General features: G+C 41.8%; 1 protein-coding gene across 3 annotated transcripts in view; it reads right to left on the bottom strand.

The window, feature by feature from the left end:
- Nucleotides 1-11,904, bottom strand: part of LOC148040925 (2-oxoglutarate and iron-dependent oxygenase domain-containing protein CP2-like) — a 12,255-nt gene extending 351 nt beyond the window's left edge. For 2 of the 3 annotated variants that reach the window (XR_015690313.1, XM_087674601.1), the window contains exons 1-8: nucleotides 11,188-11,899; nucleotides 10,713-10,760; nucleotides 10,265-10,441; nucleotides 9,805-9,955; nucleotides 9,597-9,683; nucleotides 697-825; nucleotides 491-605; nucleotides 1-404 (exon numbers count right to left, since the gene is read on the bottom strand). The exon at nucleotides 1-404 is cut by the window's left edge. Coding sequence is in view for 2 of the 3 variants with exons in the window: in XM_087674601.1 (XP_087530727.1) it covers nucleotides 281-404; nucleotides 491-605; nucleotides 697-825; nucleotides 9,597-9,683; nucleotides 9,805-9,955; nucleotides 10,265-10,441; nucleotides 10,713-10,760; nucleotides 11,188-11,529 (1,173 nt within the window). In the remaining variant the exon portion in view is untranslated. Of the gene's footprint in view, nucleotides 405-490; nucleotides 606-696; nucleotides 826-9,596; nucleotides 9,684-9,804; nucleotides 9,956-10,264; nucleotides 10,442-10,712; nucleotides 10,761-11,187 lie in introns of all 3 variants that reach the window. The other variant, XM_087674612.1, reaches the window with a different exon arrangement.
- Nucleotides 11,905-14,686: the final 2,782 nt, after the last annotated feature.

Here is a 14,686-nt window from a genome sequence, read left to right as displayed (position 1 = left end):
ACGTAATAAGAGCCTCAACCATTCCGCGCCTGAACACACTGGTCATGCATCTAACAAATACTAGTGATTTGAGCAGTCTACAAGTGTGCATTCAAGAAACACAGGGCAAACCATTCATCAAGTTCACCAGATGCCAATACCAGGAAAAAGAAAATACATTACTATACACCAGCACATGTGATGTCATGCACATGCTAATCAAATGGCAATGAAGCCAGGAAGCTTTGACTACAAGAGCACCTGAGAAATGGGAATAAACATGAGAGACTTTTGGGCAACACTATGAGCCTCCTTGCCATTTCTGATCAGAGAGATGACGTCTACGTTCCTTTCTTCTAGAGTGGCATTCACCACACCAGTTGGAAAAGTCACTCTGATACTTCTTCAGTTCTCGAAATTCAGAGCTGCAAAAAAAGCAAGCAGTAAGTCTGCCATGTCATAAATAATAATGCTTTAAAATTAAATGCAAGACAGGAAAGCAGCTTCATACCTTCTGCACCAAAGAATTAGATTGATCCTCTGACCGGAAGTTATAGCTTTGGCTCCATGGCGATGTCGACCTGCATGAAGAACCGCTCCCCCTGGCACATGAGAGTACTCAAAAACTTCCTGTGCAAGACAAGGAGGCAATTTAAGGGATAAGAAATGCACCACAGTTCGCCTCAATATGAGACTGATTACTTCAATCTTTAACACTTGCCTCCGGATGGACTTCTCCATTCACATGCTTATCACAGCGAACCCCACGAAAGAAAAGATCTCCACCACTAAACTCCTTTCCCAAGCAAACATTCAGTGTCACCTCCGAATCATCCACATGAAACCCTGCAAAAGTATGTAAAATTTGGTGCACAAAGAGAGAGTGGTTACATTCTTCTACCTAGACATTCCAACCACAACACCCTTTCACAAGAACAGATTCACACAGCCATCTGTGAATGCACAGTACATACTATGGAAGCAAGAAAACGCAGAAAAAGAGGAATGCAGATGATAATGAGGGAAACAGAACTCTGATCTGAATGAATGTACGGAAAACTGAATATAGCAGCCCCTGCCCATGCAGTCACAGTTACATTAGTGAGGGTGCTGAACTGCAAGGTAGGGGAGAGAAAATCTAACTGAGTGAGGAGAGAGGACAGAGATGACAATGGCTGGAGAAGATGCCTGCATGTGGCAGGATGATCACAACCATCAGCAGCAGAAAGAAGAGAAGGCTGAGTGATGACGTGCTAAAGAGCACAACAGGTGACCCCATCAATATGCCTGATCTGTCCAATCAGCATTAAATGCTGGTCAGAATGGTGTGAAAGCTGCCAACTGGGCAAAAAGTGGTTGCCTGCCTGAAATAGGCTGACCTGCCTCCCCACGTGATATTCGACCTTTTGAATCATGTCCAGCCTGCCTAAAAAGTGCTGCCCTGCCTGGCAATGATCACGCAATGCATGAAATGAAGTTGCTTGCTGCTGGAATGCCACGTGGGCTGCTGGATGAAGAGCAAGCAGGACTAGAAAATCAGTGGCCAGATGTGGAACCTCCCTCTGAAGTGTCTAGGATGGACACTGCTGTCACACATAAAAGGCTGACAGGCAGTGCATTCCAGAGCTTTGAATGTCCTCGCCATACTCTGGCAGAGCCTCAATTAGGAGATGGACACAAAACAAAAAAAGAAATAACTACTAAAGTTATGGCAGACAAGAAGACAGTTGTTAATCATGAACACAGGCTTGAAACGAACTCTGGCAATCTTAGAGTGTGTTTCTTTCTAAAATATCAAAAAAGGCAAATAAAACGCCGGTAGTGTCTCTAGTAGGGTCCGCACTCCTCTTACCACAAAAGAGAATAGAATATACAAATGGTGGGAGAAGGGCTGAATTACAAATGCAAAAATGAGACTGAATTGGCTTCATGAAAGTATGCTGTTACTTTCCACAAGCAGCCCTGTTGCAGCCCAACTCACTACACATTCTTTTGCAAAAGAACTACCAGAAATGATCATGCAAGAACTTAAAATCACAAATTTAGCAATTGCTGTATTCAGGAGGGATAGCTGAACTGACTGGCCGGCTACAAAAGATCAGTACAGGATGGCTAGGTCAAGCAGAATGCAACCAAATAAAATGACAGGTAGGGCAGTCCTATGTGTGTCTATTTGGCATTCAACTTGTGCCAGACAAATAGTTCAAACATGGTAATGGCTTAAGTTGATGTAGACTGGCAGCACAGCAACTAAACAAGAGAGAAGAAAGAGACGTTGAGCAATACAGGGTTAGTTAACTGTAATCCCCCTTTTCAGCTCATTAAACATCCCCAAAACTCAAATATTAAATGTATGTCATGTCATCCTGCAAATCAGGCCATCCTGCAGCCGCGTCGTCAGTGACTAATGGTTGCTGCATTTTCCTGCACAACAGGCTGTCCATCTGCTGCCTAGACACCACATCATCGTCTATCAGCTCAAGACTAATTTCTAGCTCTGTCAGGGATTTCCAGCATCTAGATAATAGACTGATGGTCCCATTTTCATTAGATATGTTGTTGCTCAGCTTCCTAGAGTTCTCCTATAGCTACATTTTCTTCACTAAAATTTGCATTTGCTATTGATCACTCCTTTGAGACTGCTACTGTCTACAGTTGTGCTTTACGCATTTTTAATTTTATGCCAAAGCATATTTTATGCTAGTCGATCTGATTTTTTGCACCAATTTCATGCTGGTTGACAAGTCTTTTTTTAGCATTATTTGTAGCCTACTTATAGGTTATGCCCCTCTCCCACCATCCGTATCTTCAATCATTCACTTCGAAACTCAACCTACAACTAGACTACTTCTAGTTGGAGAGAAGGAGACCAATGCACACTACCAGTGCGCACCATTGTGTTGTTCTTGAGTCTCAATATATGGATTCCATTTCCAAAGTCTATTATCTGAGTTCTTACTGTTCTATTTTCTACTCTTTGTATTCGTTGTTGCAGTCTATATTAGCAATGTCTATTTCCTTCTATTGCTCCAAACATTTTTTAAATGCACAACCCTAATACCTTCTCTAATACTACTGATTGTCATTCTTCATCATTAGACACACAAGAGACCATTATTCATGAGTTCCTACGAAACACACACACAAACAAATCTCTCTCTTTCTTCAAAGGGAGCTTTAGAGAGGGATCTTCTTCATCCAATTTCAAAGTGTACAAAATTGTGTTTACGTTTTATGCAATTTGAAAGTGGGATAATCGTATTTATGAGCCCCTTCTCAAGTGAAACACCACGCATTTTGTAGCACAGTTTACCCTTTTACACCATTGAGCAAAGATCCCAATCAACATCAATTGATCTCAGATTGTCACCACCCTCCCCATCCCATACCTCATATTCGATATCCTTACACATGGTTGGGTAGTTTCGTTGTCGACAAGCATGTGAGTTAACCATCCCTTTTATCCACCGACGAACACTCGCTAAAGAAAATTTGGGAATCAAAAATCAAAAGAAGAGAAAAGGAAAAGCCCACAAAAAATAAATTACGTGGACTCCCACGGGAAGATAACCATCGACTCTATAGTTTAGGTAGGTTCTTGGACAGCCAACATGCATCCATTAGCCGATGCCTTGGCTACTTTGGGGTGGACCTCTTAGGGTAAAATAGAGGTACTTCCTCATTGCCTCTTTAGTGTTGGTAGGCCATTGGGCAACCAATGTACACCCTTTGTCCAATGCATTGATTGCTTTCGGAGGGAACCTCTAGGATAAGCTATGCTTTGCCGTTCCATTCGACTTGAGTTTTTAGGTTGAGAGGGATTGTTAATCAAGAAAGGGTTAATTAAATTTAATCACCTTTTTCAGCTCATTAAACATCCCTAAGAGTCAAATGTTAAAGTTACCTTAAATGCCCAAACACCACCCAAGACAGCTCTAGTGCCACCCTAAACAATAAGTTGGCTCATCTGTCTATAAATAGCGATTTATCCAACCACTTTGTAGATCCCAAAACCTTCATTCTACACTTGTTGCTCATAACCCTTGCTATCTACCTGCTGGTGATTGCTGCGCCTATTATTGGGCTGATGCCATGTCATCACCAAACATCTCACAACTACGTTTTCTTGCAAATCAGACTGACTAGCTGCCACTACCTATTGCCACATCATCATCAACTATTGGTTGCTATGTTTTCCTGCACAATAGGCCACCCTTATGCCACCCATCCACTACATCATCGTCTATTAGCTCCAACTGTTTTTATGGCGTTTCCAACACCTAACATAGCTGCATTTGCTACTATTCAGGCCACCCTAGCTGATGTCTTCAGCAATGATAAACTATTAGCTACTTTTCATCCAATCTATAGCTGCTCGCCTTTCCGGATTTGACTTATAGCTGCGCTTTCCTCTCCAAAGACCTAAATTTGCTGCTGATCACTCCTCCAAAATTGCTACAGCTGTGTTTTCTTCGTCTCCGGCTGTGTGACATCCTCCAACCTTCGAGCTTCGATGGCGTGCTTCTTTGAGATATTCTGGAGGCCATCTCTATAGACTCCCTTCACTCGGACTGCTCCTACAAAGGTGGTGCAAGCTCTCTACTCTTTGGACACACGTTGTATCATTTAGTTCACTAAGTTGTTCCTTCACTCCCCGATCTTTGTTTTGGGTTTTTTGTGTTTTCTTTGCAAAACCTTGGTGTTTCCCTCACAAGTTTTGGGTATTTGACTCACGCCTCACTTACGCCTACGCTCATATGGGAGTGTCAGTGATCAATAGGACACTGGGGCACTTTTTACTCTCAGTAGGAGAGGTTTTTCCCTCAGACTTATAGTCTTATTTTCATATGTGCTTATGTGCTTATGTTACACACTTACGGGCACTTACTGTGTTCGGGTGTGAACACCCCCTACAACCCTAAGGTTTAAGGGTTGTACTTTGTGCTTTCATTCTACACTCTTTCATTCTATTCTTTTGGGTGTCGTGCCTCACTCTCTCTCACTGTCTGCTGCACTCTCAACTGCACCTCGATCCTCTCACCTCACACATTTAGTATCAGAGCTCAGCTCCGAGCTCAGCCACCTGTCTGCAGTCTGCCGCCCTCGACAGTATCTTCTCTCCCTCCAGCCGCCACCAGCTGCAGGCGCTGCCAGCTCCAGCCCCGCCACCAGGTCTGCAGGCGCCGCCTCTTGTATCCAGCGCCAGCTCCCGCCGCCAAGTCTACAAGCGCCGCCTCCTCTGCCCAATCGCCACCTATCTGCGTGCGTGCCACCTGTCAACGCGCGCCAGTCTTGACTGCGCGCACCACCTATCCGCAGACGCCGCCTCCTATACCTGCAGAAGCCCGCCACCAGCTACCGACTGGGCAGATCCGGTCCCTGTTTCGGCAACCAGTTGACGCGTGGGCCTCTGTTCGCCAGCCTGTTCCTGTGCACAGACATTGCCTCGGGATCCGTGCCCATCGCCAGTCAACTACAATCATTCTACAGAGATAACATTTTGCATTTTTTTATTTCAACACAGGAGTTCGTGCAGCAGCAGGATCAGTTTTCTGCATTGGGACACGTGCTTGTGTCTGTGATAGAGACACATTAAATGCACATTTTGGGGTATTTGTGACAAAAAAATTGGCAAAAATTTTGGGGATTTTGACATTACAGTGTTGTTGAGCATTGTTTGCACCTTGGGAAGCATGCATTAAAGACAATTCTTGACAGAGTACACCTTTGCACATTAATTGCAGAAGTTTGCTTGCTGCAATTTCTGGAAATTTGCAAATTTCCAACCCTTACTGCTTTGACATTGCTCATTTGTCTTTGGAAATTTGTCATCATGGCAAATCAAGGAGGTGATGTATTTACCTATGTTTCCAAGGAAGACAAATTGGATGGAAACAATTATTCACTATGGTCATTCATGATGAAGAATGTATTAGTGGCTAAGAATTTGTGGGATTATGTTAGTGGAGAGGAAACTAGACCGGGAGTTGTAGCTCCCCCTACTCCTCCTCAAGGGGGACGTGGACAACGGGAACCTCACCCCGCTCCACCCTAGCCACCTCCTCCAAGAACTACAGCTCAAAAAGCTTGGGATACACGAGATGCACAGGCTTTGTCATCGCTGATTGCTTTGGCAGTTCAACGGTCCATCATCCCTCACATTCGTTCAGCATCTTCTTCACGAGATGCATGGCTGACTTTGGAGCATGTGTTTGCAGGAAAAAATGAGACTCGAATCTCTTTCTTGAAGAAAGAGTTAGAGACTTTGAAGATGAATGAGGGTGATTCTATGCATGATCACTTGAATAAGATTCAGGACTTGCAGGAGCAACTTATGAATGTAGATGAGTACTTTTCGGATGCACAGTTGATATCCACCACCTTGAATTCCTTACCTCCTTCGTACTTGTCTTTTCATACTGCCTTGAACCTCACCACGAGGGTTGCCGCACAGCCACTCACTTTTATTCAGCTGGTTAGTTTGCTTCTAGAGGAGGAGCAAACAAGGAAAAATAGTGGTGTGGATGCTATAGTCTCTGAGCAAGCTTTTGTGGCAAGACAGAAAGGCAAAAACGGCAAGGTAAAAAATGCTCCACAGAGTTATGGTACTTCTGGCACATCACAGAATCAGACACAAGGGAGCACGCAAGCTAAAAATGGAAAATGTCATTATTGTAAGAAGCCAGGGCACTATATAACTGAGTGCAGGAAGCGCATCACCAAAGAGAAGGAGTCAGGAATGTCTGTTTCTACTACTCCTTTCACTGCTAGTGAGTCCGCGTCCTTTGTTGTAGACGGGGACTTGTTTTTACACTTGCAGTTATGACATCTCTTGGGCTAATAGAGCACTTAGCTCTACAGAAGATGCTGACACTTGGTTCTTTGACAGTGGTGCTTCTAGGCATATTACATCTCGCAGAGATTTGTTTACTTCAGTTAGTGCACCTCCCGTTGGGAAATCTGTACAGTGTGCCAATAATGCATCATACCCCGTTCGTGGTATTGGGGAGATTCAGCTCACAGCCATTGATGGCTCTATTCTCCGCCTGCACGATGCTTTGTTTGTGCCTGGGATCAAGAAGAATTTGCTATCTATTTATTCTTTGGCACGTTGTGGTTTGCAGGTCACATTTGATGATGACCGTTGCATGGTTAGAGATAAAGAACGCATGACTTTGGTCTTGACAGGATCTTTGTGTCATGGTTTATATGAGTTGGTTGCTCTTTCAGTAGATCAATCGGCATACTTGACATCCACTCTTACTCCTGCTATGATACAGGCGGAGTTATGGCATGCTCGTTTGGGGCATGTAAACTTTGGCAGCTTGATGCTTTTGTAGCGTACTCAGATGCTGGATGGCTTACCTCTCTTAGAGAGACCTTCTGAGCACTTATGCGAGGGATGCATTTTGGGAAAAATGCATCGTTTCTCATTTCCCCGTGATGTTGCTTTCAGAACAACAACCAGATTGCAGTTGGTGCATTCAAATGTTTGTGGGCCTATGCAAACAATGTCATTGGGCGGTTGTTACTATTTTGTGATATTCATTGATGACTTTACACGTTTTTGTTGGGTCTATTGTTTAAAAAAGAAGTCAAAAGTGTATGATGCATTTTTGGCTTTCAATGCACTTGTTGAAAATCAATCTGAATGCAAAATTAAGACCATCCGTTCGGACCGAGGGGGGGAATACATGTCCTCTATGCTGGATTCTTTTTTGAAGCAGAAAGACATAGTCCATCAGTACACTACTGCCTATACTCCACAACAGAATGGGGTAGCAGAGAGGAAGAATCGGTCACTCATGGAGATGGCCAGATGTATGCTGAAGGCAAAGAGCTTGCCTCATAGTTTTTGGATGGAAGCAGTCATGTGTGCTTGCCATACTTTGAACAAATACCCTACCAAAGCCTTGAAGACCATCACACCTTTTGAGGCTTGGAACAGCCGTAAACCTTCTGTTGGCCACTTCCGTACCTTTGGGTGTCTTGCCAATGCCCATATTCCACAGGTACTTAGAAAAAAGTTGGACAACAAGGCTGTTAAGTGCATTTTTATGGGATATAGCAGTGAGAGCAAAGGCTATAGACTCTATGATCCCGTTACAAAGAAGGTTTTTGTCAACAGGGATGTTTTTTTTAATGAAAAATCAGAATTATCCTTGGCTGGTTTGGACACATATCAGACTGCCCGTGATGTTTTTGAAGGGCTGCTGCCCATTACTTTTGGTGATTTAGCTGGAGCTTCAAAAAATTAACCATGTGTATACTCCCGATACCCTAGAGGCCCTACTGGTAAATTTTGACTCAAATCTAATGTATATATCTTTACCACACTCCATGCATAGTGAGTTTGACACAGGGAGTCTGAACTGAACAGTGTGATGCAGGACATTATCTATATAGATGAATTTTCATCTAGACAAGGTGGCCGATCTAGTAGCCAAGAAAGGGTGCAAGACTTGGCATTGAAGGAGTATATCGACAAGCTTGTGAGCGACATTTTTGTATTCCATAAGACATACTCTTCAGCTTTTTCTGAGAACTTCTTGAAGTTGAGGACACTAACAAAGGCTAGGCCCTTCAAGACCATCCCAACGAACTCTAGCTTGGAGAAAGTAGTGTTGCTTCGATGTTCGAAGCTCCTCTACTTATTCTCTAGTACTAGGTCTGGGCCACTTTTTTCCATGGTGGCCCATGGCATGGTTGCTAGTGTTGAAGACCCCAATGTCATTAGGTAGGAACTACTAGGGCAGAATGTGTTGCTGCCTATGATCAAGAATAGCTCTCTAACCATGGGGAGTCTAGCTCAAAGAAGCCTAGGAGAGAGTAGATGTACTTAGTGCCAAATGATATCTCATCACCAATGTAATGCAATTTATAATCTTCTCTTGAAGTAATGAAAATCGATATTTGTTGGATTTGCGTGCAATGTAGTTTGTCATACGCGTAGTTTATTATTGTTTTTTACTTGAATATTACGTTTATATGGAATGCAAATTTTGATACCAGAAGTACAAAAGCATGCTATCTATAACATATGGTGTCTTACAAACGTGGCATTCCCTTTTTTGCTCCCATTTCTTGACATTCCCATTCCAAGAGTGCTGTCCTTCCAGTTCCAATCATCCAATTTGGTTGTGTATTGTCAAAATTGGAAGTGGTTTCCAACATTTTACATAATAAACATACAATTTGGTCAATATTGTGTTGGATTAGGGTTGTAGGAAAGCAAGTACACAACTTGGAGAAGAAGAATATTGAGAGTACGAATCAAAGTGTAATGAGAAGTATCAATAAAGAAGATGTACACAGCTAAGTATGCCCTAAACATGAGAAGGCATATATACTAGACCAAGGGAAAAACACCTCCTAAAGCGGGAAAAAAGTGCCCCAAAAATCGTAAGTGTGTTCACACACATCACTACCAAAATACAATAACATATCATTCAAAAAGCATTACACCTAGTACAAAAAACTAGTAAAAGCTTAATTTATGTACATCCACTTAGAAAACATAAAGGATATCTTGCTTTTACTCTTTAGACTATCTACCAAATTGCTAATGTTTATGAATGCATGTGCACTTGGTCCTGATTTTAATAAGCAACACTAACCAAGTTCAAGGTCTCTGTCCATGCTGTACTCCACGACAAATCCATGATGTGTGTCCAGCGAGGAACCACCCACTTCCAAAAACAATACTGCAAAGTAAACAAGCAAAGATAAGCCCCATTATCTAATGTGAGAAAACCAAGGAGGAAAACTCAGCAGCTTTAAGTAAACAAAGTTAAGTACATCCAAAAGACAAACTCAAACTCATACATGAAGCCATTGGGCTGATATATCTAGTCATGAGTTGATCCAGCATGTTTTCCATGCCAATGTCATCCAGCACGGCCCCATACTTGTTCATTGTATTAGGTCTCATAATTTTGACTCTAGCTTCCGCTGCCCATCTTTCAAAATGCTCAACCTAAAATAAACAATTGGGATGTAGAAGTTTGTCAAATCCTAAAGGTGAAAATCAGCCCATTGCAAGAACTGGAATTTTCACACTTAGCCAGAAATCTAGTGGAAAAGCATAATAATAAATGAGGCAGATATGATCCCATTGAAATCCACCCTGGCTATTACATAAGAAGTGACTTGGTCAAGCAAAAGGTTACTAAAGTTAGCCTACCAGGTTGATCTTTCCTAAACCCAAATAAACAACAATTAGCAAAGCAAAACTGAGTCTTCTTTCTCAACTAAATGCCAACATGTATATGGACAAGTACCATACCTCCTCCAACAACTTAAAGCAAATGGAGGGTTGTAGCATCTCAAAGGTGTAAATCCCAGTGGAGGGTTCCTTCATAATCCTTCTAAATCCTTCTGAAGTGCCATCCTTGATAGCATCCACAAATGTCTTCACAAAGAACTTCTCAGGTTCCAAGCAGTACAGTTCTTCATGCAGAGGCTGCCACAAAGAAGTGGAAGTACATGCAATGAATCATCTATAACAGCATCTGTAACCAGATTACAATCGTATGCCCATTTTTCAGAAACTATTATTTTCTTTTAAAGACACGCCTACAATCTGTAACCACGCCTACAATTGCAAGGATACAAGAAAGCTAAATGTCTATTTTTCAGTGTAGAAGCATGTTCCAAATCAACCCCACCCCCCAAAAAGCTAAAAGACATGTCAAAGTTACCAAAAACCAATAAGAACAATGTAAAACATTTACCTTGTAGCTGCCCCGAATCCCATCTCGATACTCTCGATGCTTTTGCAACTGTAAGTATTTCCAAAAAAAAAAAAGTAAAACTGTCAGACCCAAACTGCTTTAGGAGATACCTCAAAGGGTGCCAACATATATAATAGAGACATTAGAGAATTTTTCCAGGGTTGCAAGCTTAATGACTGATAATAGTTGAGGGTAGATAGCAAAGGTGGCTCCTGTTAGATGCTGACTATTTGACGCACAGCTAACTCGAGATCTCTAGCATAAGTTTCAAAAAGTCAAATATTGTTGAGCAATTATTAAGTATTAAACCAAAACTGTCAGAGGCCTTTTGTGGATTATGAGCACAATTCATAAAACCTGCAACAAAAATCTCTCTCTCTCTCTCTCTCTCTCTCTCTCTCTCTCTCTCTCTCTCTCTCTCTCTCTCTCTGTGTGTGTGTGTGTGTGTGTGTGTGTGTGTTTTCATTGTATGTACCCGGGCGCGCTCTCCATTCGGTCTGTACTTGGCCAAAATTTGTTCTAGAACCTGAAGCTTCCGGTTTCGCGGTTCAGCAAGGAGTTCTGGGGGTAGGTACCGCTCCATAGCACTGTACATTGCAGCAGGGTACTCCAAATTCTCAAGATCGTCATAGTTCTCTGGCTGGTGCTCGTAGTTGGGAGTACTCGAGAGCCTCGGAATTGGCTGCTGAGGATGATTTACTTGTGCTTGCGGTGGCTCTGCAGCAGCATCTTCCACTGGCCTCTGCGCGACACCATTGGCATTGCTGTTGTGCTGCAATTCCTCTGGTTTCTTCTGAGTAGCTTTGTCTGGGGCCATGGCTGTCCCATGCAGAAGCAGGAAACCCTCCCCTGTCACGGCATGGCGCCTCAATGCAGCTAGACGTAGGGGGTCAAATTGGGACGATCATGTGGACGCAAAATGCAAGCTTCCTCTGAAATAGAGTACTAGAGCGGATTGATTCATGCGTCAATCCAAATTTGAGACCGGATAAAGAGACACAGGGTTACAATTCTGTCAATCCGGGCAACCGCCTATGGTGAGTGCAATCAGAGCATGTTGGGTAAGGCAGGAGACCTATGGTGATGCAATCATAGCATGTTGTTGTGAGGCAGGCCATGCAAAATAGAGAAGGGGTGTTAGGGTTTCGGAGCTTCATGGGATAATAGAGTGGCACAAGTACACCACAAGGGCATCACGAGATATGTCCAAAAAAGACACCTTAGGCCTTGTTCCCTTGGAGCAACGCTACCACCAATTCGTCGCAATGTTCGAAGAGCCCAAAGGGCAACCTTTCTGGAAGTCAATAGAAATTTTGAAGGGGTGTTGGGGTTTCCGAGCTTCATGACATAATAGAGTGGCACAAATGCAACACAAGGGCATGAGAAGCTATGTTCAAAAAAGACATATTAGGGCTTGTTCCCTCAAAGCAATGCTACCACCAATCCCTTGCAATCTTCAAAGAGCCCAAACAACAACCTTTCTAGAAGTCGATACAAAAACCTTCAACTTGGCCAACCGATTGTGGCACAAATGGATTGAGACTTTGAGTATGGGTTGACTTGCATGGGTGTGTGGGGTCAAATCTTGGGCTTCACCCTCAGTGGCATATGTAATACTATCTACATCAAGAAAAATTTTCGTCTTCACAATGTACACGATTTTTGGTATGGCATCACTAGTGTATGTCTCTCTTTTCTAAAAGAAAGGAGGCTTTTGTTTGTTTTTTGCATACTACGAATGGTGGTAAATATCATAAGGGTCAACACATTTTCACCTAAGGTTTAAGCAAAATTTACATGTGTCATCATTTTGTACCGTCATTCTTTGGCCTCTATGATTGCATCACATATGGTTGTAGGCATTTACATAAATTTGACTATCCTCGTCAAACATAAGAGCCCAATTGTTTAAGCCTTCAATGACTTCAATTAGGAAAAACCATTCAACCCTATAATAATCACAAAATATGCATTTGTGCAACTTGCATCCTAATACCTTCAATGAAAGCTTGAAATTCTAGTCATTTTTCAATTGTTTTGCTTAAAATTTTAAGGCTTTGACCACTATTAATGTAGCTTCTTATACAACAAATTCTCAAATGCTCTCTTCATGTTGTCATTTAATTTGAAAACTGTATGATGAAGCTATTGTCTTCGATTAGTTATTTATACACTATAAAAGCCTTTCAAGATGTTGAAGATCAATGCTCCACCCCTAATGTAACTATATAGGTAATGATTGACTCTATTTTTGTGAGCCCCCATATGAGGAGAAGGCATTTATAAGTAGTAGATTTACTTGGTAGATCCATGTTTTAATATCAAATGATGATTAAGTGTGGCCACATGACTTGAGACAAATCTTACCATGGCCCTAAGGTAGTAAGCTCATTCTACTTGGAATACCTATATGGCCAAATGATTTTGGGGATTGGCACATTGCCAACCTAGCTACATGCATGTGTAGAGTCATTCCTACATGTGAAAAAAGTGAAACCCAAGAGTGCTAGAAAAGCACAATAAAAATAAGATTTTATCTACAAAAATTATATACTAAAAATTAATTCAAAGAAAACTCAAGAGACCGTGAAACCAACTTTAGAGATCGTTCTACTTTTTTAAGAATGAAAAATAGGTACAAAAAGTAAGGTAGATTCATGCACGGGGTATCTCTTAATAAATAATTAGTGCTTTTTGCTTGTAGTAATTTTTATTTGTAGTATGGTTGCTTTTGGATTTGTTTATGATTGAGGTTTTCTTATCTTATATCCATGCATGTGACAACCAAATGAAAAAGCGGATATATTGGTGAGAACAATTGGGATCCCCATATCAATGTGCCTTGAGCATCTTACAAGATGCTAGAAAAACTCATCTTGTGGGATGAGGATCTTACACTCCTATGGTGATGGTAGATCTTTACTCATTTGTGATTGATTGACAAGGCATAGGATAAGTTGATAAGTGTCCCCCATTGATGTAGGATGGCTCTAGAGGCATATGAGAGCTTAGTATGGCTCTAAGCTCATAAATCTCTTGCGATCATGAAAGGAGTGCAATGACATACGACCTAACCTTTTGGGGGTCGAAAGCTCATAAATCTCTTGTGATCACATATGGCCTAACCTTATGGGAGTGGAAATGTTCCATCCTAGTGGGATAGTTTTTGCCACTCTTGCAGGAGTGATGGTTTTGTAATAAACTATTTTGATTAATGTATTATTGTTTTCTGAAGGGTTTGTTTGTGTGCCTAAAGGGCTATGTTAATGAACCCTGTATACTGGACTAATAAAAGGAAGTTGCTTTTAAAACAAACCTATTGAGGAAAGTTGCAAATCTCAATCCCAATTATGACTAAGCATTTGTAGTTAGCCCTTAGAACATGACCTCCCAATTTCAATTGGATAAAACTAGCTTGATATAGTTTGAGGGAAATAAAATGCAAGTACTAGTCTTAATGGCTATGGGAGTTTATAAAGACAGCTCCACTCTCTATGAGCCAAGTGTGGTGTGTTAGCCCACTCTCACCTTTGATTGGTTGTAAAGTGGCCCTTCTTAGGTGGGTATCAAGCTAATGTTTCCCCAGGGGACACTAGATGGTGTTGCACATGGACATAGGGTTTTGAACAACTCTAGAAGACTCCTCTAAGTTTTAGAGGAGACATGAGCATTCATCATTATTAGTCAAGTAGTCATGTGATAATGTGGCACTACATAGTCAAATGATAATGTGAAAATGGGCACTCATGTGATGATGTGGCACTTGTAGAAATTACATAGCACAGTGGACAGAATCTAAGCAAGGAGTAGAGAACATTCAGCAAATATGAGAACAACTGAGACTGCTTTAATTTCAAACAAAATGATACAAAGATGGCTCTGTCCACCTATGCGCTTCCATTGTGAAGCTTAGATGGTGATTCAAACAAATGATAAGCAAAGAGCTTAAGGGTAGTTGGAAGAACTCTTAGTGG

The sequence above is a fragment of the Lygodium microphyllum genome, chromosome 1, assembly GCF_053477565.2.
Source record: "Lygodium microphyllum isolate KBCC chromosome 1, Lygodium_microphyllum_v1.1.10, whole genome shotgun sequence".
Lineage (NCBI taxonomy): Eukaryota > Viridiplantae > Streptophyta > Polypodiopsida > Schizaeales > Lygodiaceae > Lygodium > Lygodium microphyllum.
Note: the sequence above shows the minus strand (reverse complement) of the source record. Positions and strands in the feature narration are given on the sequence as shown.